A 25,018-nucleotide genomic window follows, 5' to 3' on the forward strand; every position below is an offset into this window, starting at 1 on the left:
AACTCCTGCTTTCCTCGCAGTTCTTCACTCCCCATGCTATTTGTTTTGCCTAATTATACTGGAGTACAATTGGTTATTTATCTAGAAGGAGCTGAGCTATTTATCTACAAGGTTCTGTTCTGCATAAGCCCCAGAAAGGTTCTGTACAAAGTCAGGTTATTCATCTAAAAGCAGTCAAGCCAATGCAAGCTGTCTTCATGATGAGGAAATCAGAAAAATACAAGGGAAACAGAATTTCACATAAACGTCTGTCCTTCTCCCCATTCTAACATTGTGTGAAGGAGAAGAACTATACATCTAACTTAATTCAGTTTGTCCTTCAGTGTAGAATAAACTAAGGACTACCTACTTCCTTGTTAAATAGATATCATGTTTATTAAAGCAGGGAGGTTTTAAGGACATAGGAAATGCCTCTGAAACAGCTCTCATATTGCTAAGTATGAACCTACACCTTGAGCTAAAAATACTAATTTACCCTGCATGTCAATGGAAGGAAAAAAGGAAATTAAGAAGAATAACTCTTCAAAGTTTTTCTTTAATTTTTATAAAAAATTAATATGTCAGTGTAATCATCAGGGATACTTTAATTGATGGCTTATTTTTAAAATTTAAGGACAATGAAACTGGTTTGCAAATTTTACTTTTTTTGCAGACTTTGTCCTATGCTTTATAGATATTAGTTATTACCAGCTCCTTTCACTTGAAATTTTTCTAGCTTTGGTGATAATACAGAAGCTAGTGGCCGATGGTCATAATCAGCACTTGCTGAAAAAAAAAAAAGGTAAAAGAAACAAAGTTCCACTGATAATAGAAAGGTCTTCTGAGATCATACAGATTTCATTAGCATTTCAGTTTGGAAAAGCATGAAAAAAAACTTAGATGAGAATTAACCTTTTTTGAATTACAAGTTCAGCCTTTTGTTTGTAAATCACTTTTTGGTTGTGGGCTGCTCTCCTTTGATGCTGCAGCCTTCTATACAAAACAGCTCCAATTACAAGTTTTGGTTAAAAGAAAAAGAAAGACTAACCCCTCTCCCCTGCCCCATTTTAGACTTCTGAGATGAGTCTGTATTTCTTTTGTGTTCTTTCAGTTCCAAGCAAAGACAAACTATAGAGTATCAAATTCTCCTGTAAAGCAGAACTAGTGTGGGTTGGCAAGTTCCTGTTAAGAAATCCTAGCTTACCTCATAGGAAGACCTGATTAGTCTGAAGATATCCACCTCAGGATAAGGCTCTACATCATCACTGAGCAGTGAGTGAAGATGAGGAATGGGTGGAAGAGTGCTGTCCTTATTAGTTACACTGTCCAAATATCTGGTGGGGAAAAAAAAAAAGAAATGAGAAACCCAAGATTCATTTGTACACCCTCCCTTCTGAGGGTTAACAGAATAAGGGTTACATATAGATTATTAAACGTAAAAATAATCAAGCCACACTCTATTGATGAACTACATGATTTTTGACATCAGTAATTTGCCAAATCCTAACACTGCTTTTTCTCAAATAGAGCTAAGGTAACCCTGGTAATTCATTATCCTTATCAAGAAATTGCTCAGATATAGCTACTCACAAACAAGTGGCTTACTGAACACGTTTGTTGCTTCTGGCTGTTTAAATGTGCTAAGGGAATAATGACACCATGGGAAACAAGTGTCAGTGTGCTTCAGTCTCCATACCCCCCTGTCCTACTACTCCCCAACCTTGCTGCAAGGGGCTTTAAAGGCTTGTTCCTCCAACCAGTGCAGCTGCTGTAGATCATCTGTCTTCTACCCTGCAGCTGCAGAACACTTAAATCCTCAGCAAGCACTGGGGCTTACTTCAGAGAAAACACAACCACGGCCTTCTTTAGTCCCAAAGAAATTAAAACCAGAATTCAGTAAAGCTATACTAATGAAACTTATTAGGGAAAAAAATTCCAAACTTTCAGCATCATCTTAAAAACTAAACACTACTACCAAACACGAGGAACCCGGAGGCTGCACTCAGCAGTATTAGTTTGTATTAAATGACTCAATCCAGTCTATTTATTAGCCTCCTGTTTCACTGAAATCTATTAATTCAAGAGCCTACCTAATTCTTCTGAGTTCCATTTAGTCCACTGCCAAAACAATTTCCCTTGAGATCAAGGCTTTTTCTTAGCAGCATTTAAAAGGTAGCAGGCAAAACATGAAGTTACAAAAACCATGTAATCAACTAAAATAATCAACCAAAATAAGTTTCTATAACCAGGTTTGGGAAGTTTATTTGAATGTCTTGAAAGAAGAATTTATATCTTGTTGGTCACTTAACATTATTTTAAGATAATATAAAGAGAACCTTATATGGGTGAAAAGGGACTATAAGCATGTAAAAGATTTACATGTATTATACTGGTTTAAATTGACTATTTCAACATAGAACACAAATCAGAAAAGTGAGCAAAAAGGAAAATAAAATGAAGAGACTTTATTTTCTGTAATAAATACCTTCCCAAGACTGTCATGGCTTCTCCATCATCTTTACAGTTAAGCAGCTTGTCTACATTAGCATCGAGGACAGCGAGCGCTAATTGAAATATCACCTTTATTCCTTCACAGAAGAAACAGTCCACAACCACCACTGCACTCTCAAATGGCATTACACTGAGGAAAAGAGTGAGGAACCAGGACAGGGAAATGGTGGATATTACACCCAGGTCCTGCATGCAGTCATAAAGCTGTGGAACATAGTCACGAGCCAACTCTTCAAAGACCCCCTGATCCACCAATGCTCCTGTTGAAAATAAATAAGGTTGGATGTCCATTAATTCAGGAGCAAATGACCACATCACCATTTAGGGGAGAAAAAAATATATATATACATGTATAAATACAAAACCTAAGAATATTCTACATGATGCTTAGACACATTTTCTCACTTTCAGACAAATAACAGATTCTATTCCACTACTGAGCTGTACGTACAAATTGAACTGTAATAAGGTTTTTTTTGTTTTAATTATACACTTCATAGGAGCTAACATAGGGTCAATCTGGTCTAGCACCTACAGAAGTTATATGTTGACTTAGTACTTACCATTACTAATTAGAATAATACTTCTCAGCATCATCTATTGGAGGAGGCCAGGGTGACTGTCTGTGAGGGTTTGGATTTATTTCAAGAGAACTCTATGCTTTACATATCTATGCCATAAAATCAGTGTCTTAAGCAAGCCAGGAAGAATAATTTCTAAGGCTGAATGAGTATCTCAAGCATTTGTGAGCTACAGTAAAGACAGTTTCCATGATAAACTGAAGAGCCATTCACTTCCACACACACAAGGAAACTGTCATCTGACAACAATAGCTTTCAGATACTTGTGCGCTTTCAAATCAGAGGTAAACAGACACAAAGACTTCTACTGCAAATTGCCAACACTCCTGTTTCCACCTTACCTTAATTAGATGACTGGATCATATAAAATTCAGATTTTAGCCTCCTATCTCTTTTATTTACTTTGTTTAAGCCCACTTTAGAATGCCATCTAATCCTAAGTAGGTGAAAAACTTAACTATCACGGTATCTGTTCAGGGAATTGCTTCTATGCTCCTGCACAAGCTGTCTTGCCACGAGCATTCACAGTTGTATCTATGCCACACGTACATCTACACATATGCTTGTTTCAATACAAATACCACCAATTAATTTGGTTAGTTTTTGTACTGTCATTTTGGAAAATTTCTCCATAACATACCAACAACTCTTGTGTTGTAGTAGTCAGGTAGCATACGTTCACACAGAGCCACCAGCAGCCAGAAAGCTTCCTCCTCCTTTGCATAAAGGAGGAGTACTGAAGTGACAATATTCATAGCCTAAAAGAAAGAGAAATATAAATTGCTAGACCCATTTATTTAATATCTAGCACAGTAACTGGGCCAGTAAGTGGTTACTATGGTTAGGAAATTAGCTACATTTCCCCCTGCAGACCCCAAACTGTTCAAGTATTTTCCTGTAAAAACAGCAGGCAGTGTTTTCCCAGTGCTCAAAGGAAGCTTAAGAAAGCCTCAAATAAACCACAAAAAATTTTTAGTTTTTTTAAAGAAAAAATAAATCAAGCTTTCTTTTCATAATCAAGGGCCTACTCAGGTCTGCAAGCATCTGGTTACATCGCTACCGACACTCTGCCAATAGGTGCTCTTGGGGAACGAGGGTCTGATGCAGACAAAATGCCTGCTACAGCACTAATGATGGCCACTGCTGTACCACTCCTTGCAGAGGCAGTCTGCACTCTCCATGCTGTCTGCTCCTACGAAAAGGTCAAGACACAGCATCTGTGAGCTGAGGCAAATGCCTGTAATAGTGTCAGTCACAAACAACCAGAGCACAGTGAAACAAAAGCCTCTTGCTGTTGCTCACTCTCCATGTTTGACTGTGTACATGACAGATTTTTATGGCCTGTTTCACTCCATTTCAAGTATCACAGCATTGTACAATGACCTCTGAATTGTTTGCTTACTGCCTTTGACTAGACCTCTCTTAGTCTGAAGAAATGAAGTCTTTCGGTACCATTTTCTTCTCAGTTTGCCTCCTAAGGAATTAGCTGCTCATTTCAGATCCTGTAACATTTTAAGACTCCAGCTTGATCGTTACCTGTTTGAAACAACAACTAAGGTTTCAACCGCAACTCAGAACAACGTTACAACTCTGTCAAAGTCGATGCTATTCCTTTTTATCTTGTCTAACACGTATAAAATACTTCCGTGCCTGAATTCTCACTGTAACTGTGAATCAGCATCCTGAATGCCATGGACCAAGTCTCAAGGCTATTAAAAATTACTGAGACAGGTTTAGGAACCAGAATCACAGTGTCTTTCCTCTGTTAAACAACCTTTACAAAAAGTTACTGTAGCTACTACTTAGTATTATATTTGTTATTAAATAATTTATTTGATGGTATCTGTTACAATTGCTTGCACTTTCACTTACTCATGTTGTATCTAGGAGTCTAACGGTCAGACATTAATCAGGCTTCTTAATACTCACGAAATCAAGTTTCCTTTTTGCAAAAATAGGTAGGAAGGCAAAAAAAGGGCCAAGGTGATAAGTCAAAGTTACATAGAAAGAAAGAATGATTTGGGACCAGAAACTAAAGTAACCTGAATCACAGGCATAACAACTCCAAAACCATGCACTGGTCAGCATTAACTCTACCGATACATGGTTGTGATGCGCAGTAATAAGATATCTTTTAGGGTGCTTTATTTTTTGTGGGTTTTTTTAGTTTTATTTTGAATGATTGAATGGCATCACTGAAGAAAAGTAAAGGAGGTTCTGGAGGGTTATTACAACTAATACATTGAATATGTCAGTAAAAACTTAAGGCTGATCAGTTAAAGTTTGGGTTTTTTTTTTCTCCTGCTTAAAAGAGGGTCCATTTGTCATTTTCTGTAGATGTACTTCAGGACAGCTCTGTTATCCTCTGTCCAATCTCTAGATTTATGGGCAGAAAATATGCTTACGGTAAACTATGCACATCTCTCACCACGCACTACTACTACTTTTGTTAGAGCAGGTCCTTGCGTCAAATCCCTCCGACCTCAGCATTACTGTAATTCTGCAGCACTGAGGCTTTACCTCACAGCATTATACATATATTGTGTACTCTACACAGCCAAATACTTGTGTACATGACTGAAAAAATAGGAGTATAAGGAAAGAACTGGAATTCCAGAAATTGAAGGAGTGCCAAGGTATTTCAATTACCTGACAATATCCTATGTTTGGATTTCTAAAAGCATAAGCTGTCAAGACTCTCCTTAGAGCAGCAATACCCATCTCATTCTGGAACGCAGGGTGTTCCGGAAGGGAGCGGTGCAGATCCCTCTCTATCTCTTCTGTAGCGAGGTTATACTTCCCCATCGATTTCTCCACCAGGTCCTCATAATAGCCAGGATGAGTGGCCATTTCATTAATGGCTCCTGGGAGGTGGAGAACAGTATTAAAACCAGAAAGAAAAAGCAAGAGTTAGCAGATACAGTATCCCAACAGTATCCCAACATGATGATCTTCTGCTACCCTTTCATCTTGAATGTCACCAACAAGCACTTTGAAAGCAAATATGAAATGTTGTTTTTGCAAAGGTGCTAAAAAAAAGAAAAAAGGATGTGCTTAGGTGATTGGGGTATCACCCCTTCTTGTCTTCTCCTCTAGAGGCATTTTATAATGAGGTAAAAAAAAAAAAAAAGAAGATAAAGCCTCTCTCTCTTTCAGCCAGAAAGAAACAGGAGGCATGAAGAACAAACCAGCCATGCAGTCACACAGTATCATGAGCTCTCTTTGCAGCTGGCTGTGGGTTTGATTATCCTAAATAACTCAAAACACGCCTCTGAGAAAGCTACTTGCCCTGAGGAGGGAGTAGATGAATGCTTGGTTGCAGAAACTCTCTCAGCCAAAAGCAAGAGACAGGACCTCCTGAGCTCTATTCCTGCTTCTGGAAATGACTGTCGTCTTGGGCAGGGCACTTGGCCCGTCTCAGGGATACTATCGCATACGCACAGACTTCCTATGAGATTTCACTGCTGACTCTAAAACTTCGCTGGAAATGAAAATCTCAGCAGCAAAGGAAATCAAGTGTCAGTAGCACAAAGTAATGCACATGGAAAATACTAATTATATATACACACCACGAAAATTGGTCCAAACTAGCTATTAATCAAAGGACAGGTCTGTGCATTCCTGTGTATATTTTCTGAAAGCATTTGTTTAATGCCCAGCAGCAAAGAAAAGATGTACAAGATTAAGCACTATTAGGGAAGAAATAGAAAACAAACCAGAAAGCATCATTAGTTAGGTCATCATATAAAGTCCCTGGCGTGCTCATACCCTAAATGGTGTGGGTAGCTGTGGTAACTGTCTCGGGGAGGGGCAGAGCTAGAGAACGCATGCAGTAAGTGAAAGGTTATGAAGAAAGCCTGGGGTATGGACTGATTTCCATATAACTAGTAATAAAATAAATAAAATTCTTCAACTTTGAAAAAAAGCCTAAGGGGACACAGATCTAGAAAATCCTTGATGGCACAGAAGGCAAACAAATATTTTCTCACCATTTTTCACATACCTAATAAAATGATAAAGCAACTTTTTTTTATAATTAAAAAAAAGATAATGGTTCCATGCAACATGCTTAAACTTTGGAATTCCTTGCAACAACTTGCTGTGAAGGCCAAAAGCTTAACTGGATTCAGAAATGATTAAACAAATGGGAAGTAGGCCTGCTGGTGGTTGTTCAACATCTAGAAGCCCCTAGACTGCTGGCTTCTGGTAACAGAGTGTGCGTTCTGCTTTTTTATATTCTTCCCTAATTATTTGAGCCTGTTTGAGAAAGGGTATTTACTGGTCTAAACAGAACTCTTGTCTAAACCAGTCTGGCGCCTGCTAACAATCACAGTCTTACTGGCTCCAAATATTTTTAGACGCTTATTATCCGCACCCTTAAACATCTTTGAAATCCTTTCTTCCCTCATGCTTTTGCTTATATCCCACCTACCTGAAAATAGTAGCCAAAGTTCCCCTCTCATGCTTTCTGGAATGCCCTTCAGCACAAGGTCTCTGGTTTTCTCTGTACGATACATACAGACTCCTTGGCCATATTCAGCAAAGTGAATCTTCCAGGCCTGTTCCTTCAAAAACTCTTTAGCCTAAAAGCAAAGAAAGGCAGGCGTAAAGATGCAGCTTCTCTTTCTAACACTACCCCACTGAAATGCTAAGTGCTAAAAAGCCTGCAACGTCCTAACTTTCCAAGTGAGCAAGAAATAACTTGGCTACAGTCCAATTTTCCTCTTAATGGGCTGCCTCCTCCCATTTCTTAGTTTCTATCCCAGCAGACCTTGCTGTTAAAAGAATATTGTTGAAGCATTTGTACTTAAGAGCAGGCATACAACCTCTCCTTGATTTACACCCAACTTTGCTTTTTTATGTAGTGAAGTTGTTTGCATTGGTAAAACGACAGCATGTTCAACGCTTTATTTCTGTGAGAAATTCTGCATCTTAACTGTCTGTGGCAGAATGAAATGCTTCTGGGTCAGAAACACGGATTTTAAAGAAAACGTAATTTAACAACTTTTTCAGTCAGGTACAGCACTCCAAGGTGTATTTTACCAGCTTGGGGTTGAACTCCTCAGGTGACCTCCGCCGATACATTGTCATTAAAGCTTGAGTTGCTGTTGGAATGCCGTTGTCATTGAGATTGAACTGTCGCTCTCCCTCCGACTCAGAGCTGAGGCTTTTATGAGGGCTGGCAGAAATTAAACTACTTGATCTTGTAAACACCTGTAGAAAGCAATCACAAGCAATACAGACATGGGGCTGAGCCAGAGTCTGGACTTTTTACTTCATTTTAATTCAAAATTTATACACGCTAACAGCTAACAAAAACTGAGCAAACTAGATCACCCAGGTACATTCACAGGCTGAGCACATGACAGCAAAAATTAAACTAGCATAGAATATTGAAATGGTTTCCACTTTCTCTAACAGCTTCCCCCCACCCCCCCAAAGTAATCAAATCCTATAATTAGAATTGTTAAGGTAGTGTTAACTTTAAGTAGCCCTGGGCAATTAAACCAGCTCCCTTGGTCTCCTGTCAACATCATAGGACTGTTGACTCCCTAAGTGGCTCCTTGACTGTCCAGAATGTAAGATTTATATAAAACATAAATTTATATGTGTGTCTGTGTACACATATACACACACCTTTATATCTGTATATATGTTTATACAGACATAAAGTAAATTATTTTGTTCCCCTGACTTAAAAAAAAAAAAGTTCTACAGAAAATTCAACACTGTCAGGTCGTGAGTTGGAAGAAAAATGTTTTGAAGAAAAAGGATTTTCTGACTTCTCAAACAGCTTTGAAAATTTATCACAGTAAGATCTCATAGAGCAGTTCACACCAAATGCCTGAAATTGAAATGAGTAGTCATGCATGTCTACATACGTAGTCATATTACTAAATGTAATAATAATGCTTGCAATTGTGGTTATAATTCAGTAGGTAGAATACGCAGATCCATTTAGGGCAAAAGGCAAGACAAAGTTTCAGCATTATATATGTACACCAGCGTATGTGCTCTGGTATACAACTACAATAACACACCAATTATACCTCACCATCAACAAAGCAAGTAAAAAACTGACTTTCAAGATTTACATGACAAACAGGGTAGGGCTACTCAGCGCAATACTAAGGTATGGCTTAGTGCAGACTTACAATGTGAGACCTACCTACGTAAAACCAAAATGATACACCACAAAAGCCTTTTCTGCTTTAACATCTGAACTGCTAAACTTTGCTGGGTTTAACAGATCTGATAAGGTTGTGATACAAAGCACGTAAATTTCATATATAAAACCTAGAAGTTCAGCAGAAGCCTTGATATTTAAAGTGCCTGAGAAAAGTTTCTCTAATTATATATTTTAAGAACCATTTAGTTTGCACAGGTAAATAGGGAGGGGGTTCAGAATAGGGCCATCTGATGTCCAGAACAGGGTTTTGGGTTTTTATGTTAGTTTGGGTGTTCCAAAGTTCGCTAGCAGTGCACATGCAAACTTGCTCAGCTCAGACATTGTTTCCTGAAGAATCAAAGGATGAGATTTAGCAGCTAAAGTCTTGAATAAAAGGAGTTTCCTATCAACTGATAATTTCTTCAGATTATTAAAATTCCACAATTACATTCTGACTTGGTCAAGTCAATAGATTTTAAACAGTATTATTCAATTAACCAGTTAGTTAAGTATGACACTTTCCAACAAGATACACTGTAATTTCAGAATGTGGCAGCAGGAGTTAGAGTAGCTCTTCCACAGCAATGGTGATTTCTCTTAGGTCTAACAAGAAAAAAAATAGATATTCTAATGGTAACATTTTAACTGTTCAGCTTAAGGAAGCTAAAGGCATTAACACAAGAGAGTAACATTTCTGTGTACAAAGGTTTAGCTTTACAAAAACTTAAAAGATTTTTCCTAGCTTCTCTCTCCCCACACCAGTTAAAAATCCCCTTCTTTAGTAAACAATTCATGTTCCTCCACACACCTCATCATCTGAGCTGATATAGCTTCCAGAAATATTTTTTTCCAAGTATATTTTTGAAGTGGTTTGTTGCAGAAAGTCTGAGATCCTCTGTACAAGAAAGTCTCTGTCTTTCAAGTTGGCAAAGAGGAATGTCATTCTGTTTTTCGTGCTGATTGATAACGGGCTGGGCAACACACTGGAGCTGTCTGCCTTTTCGACTATTGTCACCTAGGGAGAGACAGTAGTTACAGCTTAAGGTCTTTAATTAATCACGTTGCTTGGTCTAAGAAACCATCTTAATACAATAAACCCGTACCCCTTCCCACCTTATATCGAATCACTACGGACATCCCTCTACAGGAAAACAGCATTTGGATACAAGGACTTACAAGTCTGAAAGATGAAGACTGTTATCCCTCAAAACAACTGGCTTTGGTACATTCTCCAGCAAAACTCCTTTGCACTGCTTAGTTTATTTTCCTCAGGCTTTATTTTAAAAGAATCATTAGAACAAAATTTCTTCTGTGGGATGCAGATCTATGGGCTTTTTTGTAGGACCTCCAAATCCCTCTCCTGCTCCCCAACACCAGTACAGGCTGAATCAACAGAGATTTTTGCTTACGTTTTATTGCCAATATATGTGAATAAGCCATTTTAGGGATAACACTCCTTTCTACTATATTATAGTTGCATACTGTGATAACAACTGTTATTGCAACTGTATTTTCACGGTATGCAGAAACCTGCAACAAAGGGAAACTAACCCCATGTCTTTCCTTACAAAGGAAAACATCCAGCCCTGTGAGGTGGAGGTTTCTGTTTGGCCTTCAATGGTTAGTGCAATGGTCACTAATCTAACTGAACTCCAACCTGTAAACAGCACTCACACCACAGTCTGAGTACAGGGCACTAGTTCCCTGAGCTTTTGGTAAAGCATATTAAACACAGAAACGTCAAGGATACGTCATATACTGTGGATGAATTATGTAACAGCTAAACATTGCCAATTATTAGCCTTAAAAACAAATAAACCAATCAATCAAGTTTGTGCCGTTCACACATTGAACGAAACACAAATCACAATTATAAGTACTTCTAACCACCGCTTTTATGACAAAAGCATTTCCTAGGTAATGAAAACTGTCTTATTGCCTTCAGAATAGAAAAGGGCACATTTCAGTTTACTGGGACCTTTACTTTTGCTCTTACTCTTAACCCTTTTTAAAACAGAGATCAATGGTAAGACATTAGTTCTATAATATTAATATTTTTCTAGCTAAAAGGATAGGATAACCATTTTTTACACAGCATTTTCTTTGAAGATGTATTTGAAGACTGCAATGCACAGCTCAGGTGCTAAATCACTTCTCTACCCTTCCAACTTACTTTTATTTTTCTCTTAACTACAAATCTATTAGTTCTTCATTAACCTAAAGGCCCTTCACTAACAGCATATTGAAATTAGCTAAAAAGTGTTCCTATGTAATTTTTCAGTTCCACTTAAAAACTGTGTGAGCATAATCAGCACAAAAGAAAGACAAGTTCTAGAGGCACAGGACAGACATTACAGCAAGCATGCTCTGCTATAATGAGAGCCGATACCCACTTATTTCCTATTCAAGTAGAGACACACACATATCTGAAGTGCTGATCTCTGAGACTACATCTACTGGGTGCAGTGAGCAGTGCAGTCAGCCACTGAAAATCATCTTTTCCGATCATCACTTCTGAATCAATGCTTTGTTATTGTCTCACCTGTCAAAACATCTCCAGGATATCACAGAATACTGGAATTAGGTTAGGGTCTGACCCAAAGCTTTAATTAAATAGAAAGCTTCCCTTTAATTATTAAGGCTGCTGATCAGTTGTTCTTGAGGACTGGTGTTACCCAGTGTGTTACTGTTCTCCTTGCTGGTGCTGAGACTTAACCTGTTCACACAAAAGCAGTTACTCCTTCAGCTATTTCCTTCTCTTAAAGCTTTAGAGCTGCTTTGAAGCCCACGCTGCTGTGGCTGTGGTTATCAAAAACAGTTGCTGAATCTGCAGCCAGGAAAAGAGGTCCTGTTAAATGCAGACTTTGTTCTCCTCCACCACCACTTTACCTGGAGGACCGTTGTTACCTTGGAGTTCCAGACAAACAGTGCAACCATAATTGAATGTCTCTCCTCAAATAACCAAAGTCATTGCAACACACTGTGGAGAAGCTGTATTTCAAAGTTTCCAAACAAATACCATTTGTTTTTACTCTTAATGATTTGTGGGGGAAAACAGTGCCTTGAAATATTCCATGGTTCTTCAGTCAAGTCAAACTGTCCTTGGTTACATCAGCTTTGCTACTATTTCCAAGACTTACTTTACACATTTTTCCATTAACCCACAAATCAAGTCAATCATAAAAAACCCACCCCAACATAATTTTTTTTATTGCATCAAACTCAAATTCTTTTTACTGAACAACTGCTTTAAGCAGCCAGCTTTAAAAAGGGAAGCACACCAATTTGTAAAATGGTGACAAATATTTTCCATATAGAGGAATAAATGACTGCAAGTCTGTGTGAAGAGACAATTCAAATATTTAGGATTATGAATCTTTTTACATCTGACAAAAGCCAATCTTATCTGACAGATTCTTTAATAGAAGTTCCACTCATCAATCTAGGAAGTTTTATAGTCCATCCGTCCCTATGAGGCACAAAAAACCATACCATGGGGCTCTAAATCAGAACATAAATTATGGGAGAGGAAAGACTCAGGAGGGTTGTAAAAAGTGACAGAGAAAAATCCCTGTGAATTTTAGTAGTAGGAATTTTGAACTAAGATACACAGTCATTAAATATTACTTAGAACACATCAGAATAGTACGCTCACAAGAGATGAAAGGGATGAAAAGAAGTTTTTCTCCAATAATGAAAAAAGCATCAAAGCTAGGATGCAACTTCCAATAGGATATTGCTTTATTATCTGCCCTATAAACTTACAAATACAAGTATTTACCTCTCGAAGAGGGATAATAAGGCTGCACAAGTTTTCTTCTTTACTAGTAAAGCAAATGTAGTTCGTAGAAACAAACATCTGACCCAAAATATGCATTTTGTTGAACGGAGTCCAGAGAGTACAGTCTGTGTGTCCATCTAATTTCTCATCCTTGGGAAGTCGGAACAATGCACGGTATCTCTCACTCTTTGCTCTGGCATCAAGATCCCTAAAAAAACCCACAGAAAGCTTTTCTTGTTTTAAGAAATACATAATACAATTTAAGATACGCTTTATACAAATCATTGCAAGTTACCGGCAACATACAACTCAGTTAAGCACCGAGTGTACAGTGAGACAGTGGAAATAGTTTGCACATAGGGGATGTATAGTCTCCACTGCTGGAAGATTCTAAAACTACATGAAAAAAAAATTCTGCCATGAATGACTTAGATACATTGATCCTGACTTCTCAGAGGGGACAGATTGGGTGATCTTTCCCCATTCAGCCCTACTTCCTGAGAATATATACAGTGAACCCATTTATTATTAAATAACACATGACCCCATGTAATATTACACAAAAAACGCTTCTTAGAGGCTTATTAATAGAATCCTTAGGGCTAAAGTTTGTTAACAATTTCAAGACACAGTCTTGATAATGCATTCAATGCAAAACACTGAATAGTTAGAAAGACAGACAATCCTAAGTGATATAATGCATGTCAGATGTCACTAAGTAATGAGAAATATAAACAAGCACTGGTTACAATTCTGTACGGTTCACTAACATGATCAACATTAAAATAATGAAAAAAATAACAAGAAATTATCAAATTGCAGTATGATATCTATAAAAGAAGCAGAAATATTTTCCAGATTATTTTACATACCTTAGAATTTTATGTCATTTTTTGTATCTCTGTTACCTAAAATAAGTTTTAAATAAAATTCCTCATCTAAAGTAATTTTTCAATTCCAGTTATAGGACCAAGTATGAATGTTAGGCACATTTCATAATAACACTTAAATCACTTTATTACCTTCCCCTGGTAACATAAAAGGGCCTTACAACAGATACCTAACACAGCCAGTGTGGAGAGATACACTGAAGAACTTCTAAACAAACAAGAATTTGGCTCAAATATGTTTCTTCTATTTTTGCAACATGTTCATATTAAAATGTCTTCCCTTTCCTATTTCAACAGGAGACCAAGTAATTATATTTAAATAATTATTCACATTTTGCCACTGCTGGAATCAATCAATCCTTTTGGAGTAACAGTAAATGGCAGCAACATTAGAAAACTTTTGGACAAAATGCTGCAAGTAAAAGGACTGAGGAGAAACAAATGACTAAGAGCCAGTGCTACCTACCGTTTTAGTGCAGATACTTTTTTGGGGGATTTCTTTTTCAGTTTGGGTAATGACCTATCTTGTTCAAATCCTTCATTGTCCAAAAGCTGTCGCATAGCTATATTGGCAAGCTGTTCCATTAGCTTAAATGTCTCACTGATATTAAGGAATACTGAGAAGAAATGTTCACTTGACCTTGTGCTCACTTTGATCATATCAGGGAAGAGCAGTGTAGCATTCTTCTCAAGTTGAGTGATATCAACCCAGCGGATAACTAACTTTGCTGAACAGAAGCAAACAAAAAAAAAGATTCAGTACAAAACTTAGCACATTCAAAACCATTTATCTTCCTCTTACTCTAAAATGTATTCAGCTGAAATTTTCTTGCATCTTACAGTTGGGAGGACAGCATAAATAGACCCAGCTCATACAAACAAACTATGATAACCTGACAAACAGCAGATAAAAGAGTTTAAATATCATTTACTCCTGTACAGAACACCACACAAAAGCATTACAAAGCTAGGTAGGCTAATATAATTTATCATTGCCACAGCACTTGCTCAGACTCTGATGTCCTCTTTTCCTATGGAAGCAAAGAAATGTAGTCTAAACACATCAGACAGACTTGCGTTATTTTTATACATTAAAAAGTTTCAAATATTGCAGTAATGACAGATCCTTGGCTTTTCTTCCAACACCACTACAGGTTAGGATATTGTCCTTAAAAACAGGGACTAAATCTACATTTATTTTTGTCAAAAAAAAAAACCAACCCAGTAATTCACTAGGGTATGTCTACACAGCTAAATAGAAAGACCTGGGACTGATCCATTGCCCGTAACCAAGTACTACAGACTCGTTCACCTCCACACTGCTTAGAACTCTAGAGCAGACTGGTTGCAGTCACACTTTCTAGTTGTTGATCCCGGGTCTCCTGAGTCCTTTGTGATGCTCTGGTGTTGTACAAGAGTAAATGGGGCATTTGAGGTTGCAAAGTCTGCCAGAGTAGTACTGGAGGATTGTACAAGAGCAGAAGGAGCCCAAACCGGTGTGATCTCATCCCTATTCCCTTTTGGGCATGGTCCCTGAAGTGAACCATGCCTCTAAGTGATGCCCAGGTATTGTTTTACAGAGAACTACTTTGAGAAATACAAAACAGACAAGGGAACAAGCACACAGTTAAGCAGCGTGACCATCAAGGAATTGCTCCCTGCTCCTCTTTTCCTCAGCAGTGTCTTTGTAACAAACTACAGAAGACTTCCTAACAATTCTTAGATGCACAGACCACCATTCCACTGTTAAACATACCTTCCCTGCCCATGAGGAAAGAATAAAAGCAAAGGTGATTAATGCTGAGATACACCCAGCCCTGACGGGGAACCTTCCCCTTCCAGTAACTGCAGGAGTAGTAGTTCACTAATTTCTCTTCTTCCGGCATCCCAAATAGCTTGTGAAATTTCACTATGGCTTCCTTAAATTTTTCTGTATCGTCATCCTCCTTGATGCCATTGATTTTGTTGTACTCAGCGATGATGCCCTAGCAGGGAGTGAAAGTAGTACATAGCATGTTAGTTGCCATGGGGTATCAGACATCCTTATTACCAATGCTCCCCGAGGCGACAGGGATAGGATTTCCCCAGAAAATTTTCTTCTAAAATAAAGGAAAAACATCAAAGGAAAAAAAAGGATCTGCTATTCATTAGGGAAAATACCAAACAACTTTTATCACCTCTCTTAGTGGATCTTGAGCAACAGAGAAGAGCAAGAGGAAAAAAAGAAATATCTCCTATTAGATTAACTGGAAGGATGGAAAAATCATTCACAGTTTCAGGTGCAGAACACCTTCATCAAATTTGAAGTGGCAGCAGTCTGGTGAAAAGCTGCTTTTTGATACCTCAAAGACTACAGTTCCTTCTGTTCTATACTGAAGTTCTGGTCTACTCACTTATTTTCCCAATCTCTTTTATAAATCTTCTCTATTGCCTTCTATATTAAAGTTGTAAAAAGAAAAGTTACTTCTTGCCTTGAAATTGCTCTATTTACATGGAAAGCAGAGTATAAGACAGTGAACCACCATTCACATTTAATATTTGTCCAACTGTAAAAAGTAACAATTTCCTTAAAGGTTTATATTTCACAAGACACGTGTCTTCTTGCATAAGGTGTTTCCATCATCTATAGCCCTCATACCTGATTCACTAGTAAAACACAAACAACTAGGGGATGCTTAAGACAGTTGACGTACTACATGAAATGTTAAAAGAGGAATGAGACAAAGCCAATGCTTAGAATACACACCAAGTAAGTTCAGTAATCTTGCCTACAATCAGTCTTTTACGAAATTATTTATTTTTAGGTAATTCTTAGTGTGGATAAAGTACTTTTTACCAGTATAGCTACTATCTCTCCTATAAGGAGAAAAAGAAATTCTGTTAAAAAAAACCCCAACCCCAACAAAAACCAAACAAACAAATCAATCAACCAGCAACCTGTAACACCTATATGAAGTGTAAACGCCAGCACTACAGGATTTAACTACACAGAAGAGGATAAGGAGACATTATATGATGAGTGCATAAAAAAAAAATTAAAGCTTTGCACTGGAAAAGCAGCTACATAGAAAACTGTCAAAGTTTAAGACAGAATCAATAGTGCAATTAATTTCAGTATGTACAATGTTTGAAGACCTGCCTATTTTTTTTTTTAATCACACTGCTGCAGTTATGTGTGCTAATCCCAGTTTGCCTAATTTTTACACACATGTTGCTACTTAGAATCTGGTTTTCCTTCAAAAAGGTGGAGCAGCCTGGGGAATACCAGGTCAAATTTGTTTAGAATTCACATCAGTTTTCCTTCCACAGTCACATTTATCATTAACAACATTTATAATAACATATTTAACTACCTGTATTTTTCCTCTGACAAATGTATTTATGTCATTCTCATTTTCAAAGATTGAAAGGGTTTGCAACAAATTCTGTTCAAGCCATTCCCAGTGTTCAGTGATTTCCTTCCTTGAGCAACCTGTATATAAAAAAACAAACCCCAAAGTCACAAAATAAATAATCCACCAATGTCAATGTCCTCTTAATCATAAACAAAAGACTCTAATAAAACTCGCCAGTAACTGGAGATGCAATATTTCACCAGATGCTGTGTCCCTGGAGGTTCCAAAATTTTCTCCCATAGTCTTTAATTTCATAGTAAATAGGCAGCAATCTTCAAGATTATTCTGTGAGAAGCACAAGCTACTTATGTCAGTATCATGAGCAAAAACGTCCTACATTTAGAATTCTAACCACAATAACAACACTAAGCTCCCAATGTCACATTAAAGAGCTAGCAAAGGTATTACCTGCATCTGTTAGGAACTGACAAAAAAACAAACAGTTGTATATTCTACCATTGGTTCCTAAGTCTTCCCCGTTGTATACATCTATAAAGTATGAAACAATGATAAAATTTCAAGAGTAAAAGCTGAAAAGGATCATTTTCCTGACAAGTCTATTACGATGTCTCTTCCTCAAAAGATCAGTGCTGAAGAACCTTTAAGAAAGCTGCTGGGGGAAAAGGGTTGTCAGAAGTGCTTTACTTTCAATGATGAAAGAATAAACTAAACTTCGATGACCCTAGTTGGCTTACTGAAGAACCAATATACCTGTAGTCTGTAAAGCAGTACAGAACAGGCATGAAAAAGCTTCTTGTATGAACTAGAGTTTATACATGCAAATTTTTTGCTTCTATTTTACTTGAGATGGATTATAATAAATATAACTTCCATTTTGATACCGTTCTCAACATCTTGCCGAATAAAATTGTTGGTGCTCTTCAGGATCTCTCTGTGCCCACCCTCAAGGAAGAATAAATTCAAGCACTCACAAAAATTTGTTCCCCCAAAAATGGATGTTGAGGGAATTATGTCAAAACTGGGACTTTTAAGTAAGTCTTTTCAGAAAACAAACATGATATGTTCACATAGGAACATCTGTACCTGAAGCTTGATTAAAAGTATCTCAATCCCGGTAGGAAATAGCATCAATACTACATCATCTTTTTGTTCAAATCAGAGATTTGGCTCATTTTACTCAGACCTAGCAAGTAAATGTACCTATCTGCTAACTAATGCCTACAGAACCTAACAAAGTGAAGGGGCTCATGTGAAGCAACCATTACAAAGAGGTTAAATTACAACAAGCTGTTGCTAATAACTTCTTCAGCTTCACTACAGGCACAAATTGTCACATGTCTGCACATAAGTGTTTCCATGGTTTATAGAAGAACTCAATGCAACCATCTTGAATACATACCAAATAATCGTTTTCCTTGTTGTTCAGCAACAAATGATGGGGAAAAATATTCTTTCTACAGTATACAATCAGAGCTTTACACAACTCCAATGAAAGCAACAGAATGCAATATTCTGTGCAACTTCCAGGGGAATTTCACAATTCTAGTTGTAGTATGGATACATAAATCATGTTGCAGAATAGCTTGCTCATTTAACAAATATTTCAGAACCATAAGTGATTGCCACTGCTGCTTCTCCTTAAAACCACTGGATGCAACCAGACCTTTCTGGAACTCAGGAGGTGGTCTGAAGACTAATTTATTTCTTCTTGGCTTTTACACTGCTGTAAAAAGCAATGATGAAATACATGAGCTATGTATATAAAACTAGACTGTCATCAGAAAAATGGCTCATCTCTTGAAGAGCAGTGACAACTATCGCAATGGACTATTTCTTAAAGCTGTCTATCTCTTGTTTGCAATTCATCAATTATTTTTCATCACTTCTCATGAAACAGCTTTGGTTGATTATTCTCAGCCTTTAACAACTCATCTCACTGTTTCCATTGCTTTTTGTCTCCACTATCTTACTGTTTACTCTCCCAGTCTCATCTACAGCAGATTATGCAATCAGGCCAAAACCCACACCCCAGTTCTCGTCAATTTATCATCACAGTCTGTATCTTTCTCTTTGCTTTACTTACTCAGGATTAAAAAACTTCTACTGAGATGTTTTAAACTACAGGTCTATTATAACTCTGCTGCTGGCAAGTCTTTGCCTATCTTAGCATATTAGGAGCATTCACCATTTTGCCATCATTGGCCTTTTAGGTAAATTAAGCAATATCTCTAACTCTCAGGGAAGGAAAAAAAACATTTAACAGTTAAACCACTGCACTTAGGAACACAGAGCCCTCAAGACTGGCAGGAAATAAAAGGGAAAATAGCTACAACGCATACAGTAAGCTACTAATCACTCCTTCCCGTCCTCTAAATGGTACGCTCAGCTTATGGTGTGCTCCATGGCTGAAATGCTGTAATGTTGGCCAGCATCCCTGGTGGATTGAGCTATTCTCCTCAATCTTCAGGGAGAAAACTAATAAGCGTGTTAAAGAGAAGTTAGAGAGCTAAGGGAGGTCTAGACCAGAAGAGCTGGTTGGAGGAAGGATGCATGGTGCTGGAGAGAGGATGAGAAGGGGCAATTGCCTGGCAGGTGGGGTGAAGTAACAGCATGAGCAACATGGGAACATCTCTGCATGTGAGCGTTAGGTTTCTAGCATCTGGGTTGGTTTGTCTAAGGTAAGAGATGAAGGTAGAGAGGGAATGTGACCGAGTTCAGGACTGAGAAGAAAATTAACAAGTGATATAAACATGCTTTCAAACACACTCAGAAGTATAATCTCAGTATTGTTTCAGTCAGTGACTGAGGAATAGGAATGGCTTAACTTGAGACAGCGGATGAGGCTGTCGTGTCCGGTCTTCCCTCCCAGGTAGATACCTACCTGAGATGCTTATTAGTCAGCCTGAACTGCTGCTTTAACAGAATGCACTGAAAGAGAACCTGTAACACTTCAGGGGGCCTAAAATTGTTCTTGCCAGTAATGGCAGGTTCAGGAGTGGACTGGCAAAACCTCAATTTGTGCAGAGAGGGAAGAGAAAATAGTTAGGGCTGGTAAACTCAACAGCACTCTAACTAAAACTTGCACCTTTCTTAACCAAAGCACATGGGTTTTTTCGAAAACCTTTTCCAAGGCATGTAATAAAATTTCAAGATTGGTCCTTTAAAATAATCAGTAATTCTTTTTTTTTTTTTTCCACATGTGAAATGCAGATTTAGAAACTTCTACAGAAATACAGATAACTACCATTACCACAAAAAAACCTACAGCAATGGTTGGTTCTGTATCTGAAAAACACACAAAGCCATAGTAAGAATGACTGATTTTATAGGTGGAGAAGGATCTAAAAAATATTGTTTATTTCCAAACAGAGTTTACATATACCGTATTTTTTCCCCCTAAATTAAGCACTAGCAGACTAGGGGGGGACACTGACATGGGACACAGAAGGGCTATTAAAATATATAAGGCTGATCATGTGCAAAATTCTGGATTTCTAGACCAATAAAAAATTAATATGCTTAAAACTGTTCTTGAAAAATCACCAAAACATCTTTCCAATATAGTTCAATAGACAGAACTCTAACCCGTGACATGTTCAACACAACACTGCACTGGAGAAAGTGCTGATAAGAAGCCTCCCTTACAGAGCTATAAAGCCTCAGATCTACCAGCTAGCATTCTCATACAGCCTAGATCAGTAGAGTTAATAACCAAGAAAATTCATATCCAAAATTAATTATAAACAAATCTGGGGTCTAAACATAACTTGAATAGTCATTTTAGAGCAAACAAAACCCCTTGGATTATTTTTTACCCTCGGAATAGTCTTATACAGAACAAGAGCAAACGTCACACAGCATGAATGAACCAGGAAACAATCACATTTGTTCCAGTCACTCTGTATAGCTACTTACTGAAGATGGAGATTATTGCTTTATGGAAGGCAGACGAGAATATGACAAATTTCTGTAAAAATAAGAGATTACAAGTACCAAATAACCAGCAGTCTACCCCTAGGGAACAGGGAGGGACAGCTGTACAATGCAGGAAAAATCAGAGCTGCATAGCTAAATGCAGCCAAATCCCTTAGTAAGCTGTATAATGGTAACAACCCCTCATCAGTTCAGAAGGAATTGCTTTAGTTGTAAGTTCGTAAAATAACCACAGCGCAGAGCCTTAGGCAACACTGGGCTGCTCAGCTTCAAGGTTGCTTAGATAAATAATTTGCTCTCTGTAAAACTTTACCTTCCTGTAAAAGCCACACTATTCTCCTCGGGGGATGAGACTAAGCTAGTGCAGTCTTATAATTTAATAAAAATAAGTAAGCCAATCAACCAGCTAGATATTAGGAGACTAAAAATTCAATTCCACAAAATGGAAGCACAGATATATATGTTAACTACTTTAGCAATTTCAATTAGGGTTAAGATTCATAATTGAAGAGCATGCTTATTAAAACTAGCTTAAATGTAAACACAGCACCATATTTCTACATAAAACCTGCAATACCTGTCACAGAAGAGAAACAAAACCCTCACAGTTCAGCAGCAGCATAAATTTCCACATGTATGTTACTGTTGTTTATTCTGGGGCCATAACTCTTCAATTTTCTGCCCCTGGTTATCTGAGGACACACACTGTAGCTATAAAATTATAGTAATTATCTATAGGTGTCATGCAAAAAAACTGAAAATGCACTTAAAGAAAAGTCACATGGCCTACTTCCAGAGTCTTAAAAATTCATTTCTGAATATATGCACAGTACAAGTGTCTTTGAAGAAAGACTATTTTGTTGAGAATTTTGTGATACGTTATTTTCTTTGGAAGGGAGTCTGCAAACAGCAAGAAAATTTGTGCCCTCTGTTGCTCCCTTTCAAGTTTATGGAACAGAGGTGGTTACTAATTGCTGCACGCTGACATTTGGATAAAGGGAAGAAGGGATTGTATGTGCACTTGCAACTACCTCTGCTTGTGCACAAATAGTGTAAATATACTGGCAAGTACTTTTATCCTTCTTTCTCATGACTGAGATCCATGGAAACCTGGCATGCCACGTCCCAATATTTATGGTCACAGCAGAGTAGCTGACAATACAAAGCAAGCAGTTAAATGAAGATTTGGAAACGACCTTCATAATACTGACAATTTCATTAATACCTGGTTTTACAACTAGTGTCACCAAAGGCAAATTATGTTATATGAATTTTAAAATCTTCAGTGAGTTGGTACTAAAAGGTGCAGAGGGAAAAATGGCTGTTTAAATCGATGCCTTCTTTCAGGTCTGATACCATCAAAAGTAGCAAGAAATACTTGTGCTAAGATGAGCTATTCAGAAACTTCCTGTTGGATTCAGAACATGACACAGCTTTGATATCACTTTTGTCAGACACACAAATCATATTCTCATATGAAAAGAGCCTGCTTTGAACTGCTAAAATTATTAGATCTATGGCAATCCATTCCTCTTCCTCTTCCCTTCCCAAAAGAGAGGGTTTTGTCTGAAGGAAAAGTCATCCAAATAATCTAAATGTAAAATTTTATTGGGAGAATGGGCACAGATGAGAGGGCACTGTTAGACCAGAAGTCTACAGCTTCATTAACTAGTATTTTTGAATGTCAGGCAGCATTGGGGGTGCTGGAAGTTACCAGTCTATTAAAGAGATGACAACAGGCATGTACGCACTTCTTATTTGTTCTTTCTCAATTTTCTTTCAAATGAACAGAGTTCTGGCTGCTGCCTAAAACAGTGCTTGAAACTTTAGAGCTAGAGGAGTTGCATTCAAAAATTTTCATTTGCTAAGATTAAAAGCAATACTATCAAACTGAGGATCTGACCAATCTTGGCCAATCAAAGCTAAATAACCTTGACCTTCTGCATTCAGCTTCAGACATTATTTTCAGACCCAGCAAACAGAACCAGAGACTAACTACATACTGCTTTATGCTACTTGCAATAGGTACCTGACCACAGAAATAAGCATTTAGTATTTACAGGATCTGATGCATGCGAAAATCCTACTTAGTGTACCAAAATATCAACTTCATTGATTTCACCAACTACTATAATGACAGAAGAAACAGTCTTACAGTTACTGTTGTCAAAGTTTAAGCCTTAAAGACCAAAACTCTTAAGAGTTGTTGCATCTATGTAAGAACGTATTTCACTCTAACCTGGCTATCGTCTTACTGAATTTCTAAGTACAACATATTTAGAAGGACAACACACTATCTGAAATAAACGTCCAGGACGTGGGCATCCCTGGCATCTAGATGGTATTTATCCTGGAGGAGACTGAGCTCACTATCCAGGAAATGCCATACCGATACTCAGTACCCAGGTGAGAGCTGGTGTTGCACTATCTTCCTGATTTTCATTTCGAGGGAAGCCAGGTGCCCAGTATGGGCCATTTTGGGGGCTATAACCCAAGTACTCCTCCTACGACACTCTTCAGAGATACCCCATCACCCAGGAATGCTGCACTTTAGAAGTGCTGTAGGAGTGAGCCATGGGCATGGAGAAGAACATGCAAGAAGGAATGATGGATACTAGACTGCTTGTCTGGGAACATATTTGGGAGATGAAGGGTGGGAAATAACAGAGGCTTCTGCCCTGTTCCATGGCCATTTCTGGTTTTACTCAGTCATTGTGCATAACACATACACACATGCTAGCATTCAAGGTCTGAATATTAGAAGCTCTGGAGCTTCTTAATTTAACCACTAGAGCAGGTTTTCATCCTGACCCATTTATTTGTCCTGAAATGACTGTGCTCAGCAGGCAGGATGCTCTATTAGTTATGTTGCACAGTACCCAGGAAGAATAAAACCCCACATGTCAGTATGTTTGTCCTTACCACAGGCAATAGTCCAATAGACCAAGGAGTCCGGTGCTTGGTAGAGGATTCGATATGGTGCCACTCTGGCACTGGAGTCCAACACGACATCAAGAGTACCCACAAGGAGACCTATGGAACAGGAAATTCTGATGAATACACAGTGATGGATCAGCCAAGATCCCACAGGAGGGAGCTTCGCAGCCCGCCCCCCTTCTCTTTCACCCTCCACAGCAAAATGCAGACCTATGTGTTCACCTCCACACTTGTTGCCTCATGTTGTAGAGGGAAAGTGACTCAAGAGGGAAAAATCTTCAGTTTCAACAAGACTTCAACTTTTAAACATACCTTGATTCTAGCACAAAGGCAGAAAAACTGAAGCAAAGCAGAAGGTAGCTGTTTTATAAAAACATGTTTAAAAGTTATTTAGTCCTTTTCTGTTTCATATACTTTTGGAGCCCTGGGGAAAAAACAAACAAAAAATCCCACTGCAACACCAACAAAAAACCCCAGACAATACACCCTAGAAGGGTTCAAAACTCCAACTCTGATTCTTAGGGTAGAAAGGATCAAAATGCCTAACAGTCAAGCTGTTTTCCAGCTGAAAGGATACTGATGAAAGACAAAGCTATACTGTTTTCCCAAAGTAGCTTTGAAAATTCTTTGCTATGGAGGGGGCCATCAACAGTTTCATACCAAATGCTACCAATAATTCCTAACTGTATTTCCACAAATTCTAGATCCTATTTTAATAAGGAATTACACACAAAGCAAACTCTAACCCCCCAAACCCTCTCCCACAAGAAGCCCTATTTATTTTTAAAAGATGTAAAAGTTTTCCCTCTTTTCACCTCCACAAAGAATTTTCATTTTCCATGTAAAGATGTAGGATTTAAATTCTCATGTTGAAGTTCTCA

The 25,018-nt window shown here is 37.9% G+C and overlaps 1 protein-coding gene across 4 annotated transcripts in view; it reads right to left on the minus strand.

Annotated features, from left to right (window-relative positions):
• TBC1D9 (TBC1 domain family member 9) overlaps positions 1-25,018 on the minus strand; it is a 55,008-nt gene that overhangs the window by 15,458 nt on the left and 14,532 nt on the right. For all 4 annotated transcript variants that reach the window (XM_059827009.1, XM_059827008.1, XM_059827007.1 and 1 more), the window contains exons 2-13: positions 24,123-24,233; positions 17,265-17,383; positions 15,668-15,896; positions 14,378-14,639; positions 13,022-13,229; positions 10,049-10,255; positions 8,115-8,285; positions 7,504-7,654; positions 5,721-5,935; positions 3,712-3,829; positions 2,465-2,750; positions 1,184-1,313 (exon numbers count right to left, since the gene is read on the minus strand). In XM_059827009.1, the coding sequence (XP_059682992.1) occupies positions 1,184-1,313; positions 2,465-2,750; positions 3,712-3,829; positions 5,721-5,935; positions 7,504-7,654; positions 8,115-8,285; positions 10,049-10,255; positions 13,022-13,229; positions 14,378-14,639; positions 15,668-15,896; positions 17,265-17,383; positions 24,123-24,233 (2,207 nt within the window). The remainder of the gene's footprint in view (positions 1-1,183; positions 1,314-2,464; positions 2,751-3,711; positions 3,830-5,720; positions 5,936-7,503; positions 7,655-8,114; positions 8,286-10,048; positions 10,256-13,021; positions 13,230-14,377; positions 14,640-15,667; positions 15,897-17,264; positions 17,384-24,122; positions 24,234-25,018) is intronic.

This window comes from Gavia stellata, chromosome 19 (genome assembly GCF_030936135.1).
Source record: "Gavia stellata isolate bGavSte3 chromosome 19, bGavSte3.hap2, whole genome shotgun sequence".
Lineage (NCBI taxonomy): Eukaryota > Metazoa > Chordata > Aves > Gaviiformes > Gaviidae > Gavia > Gavia stellata.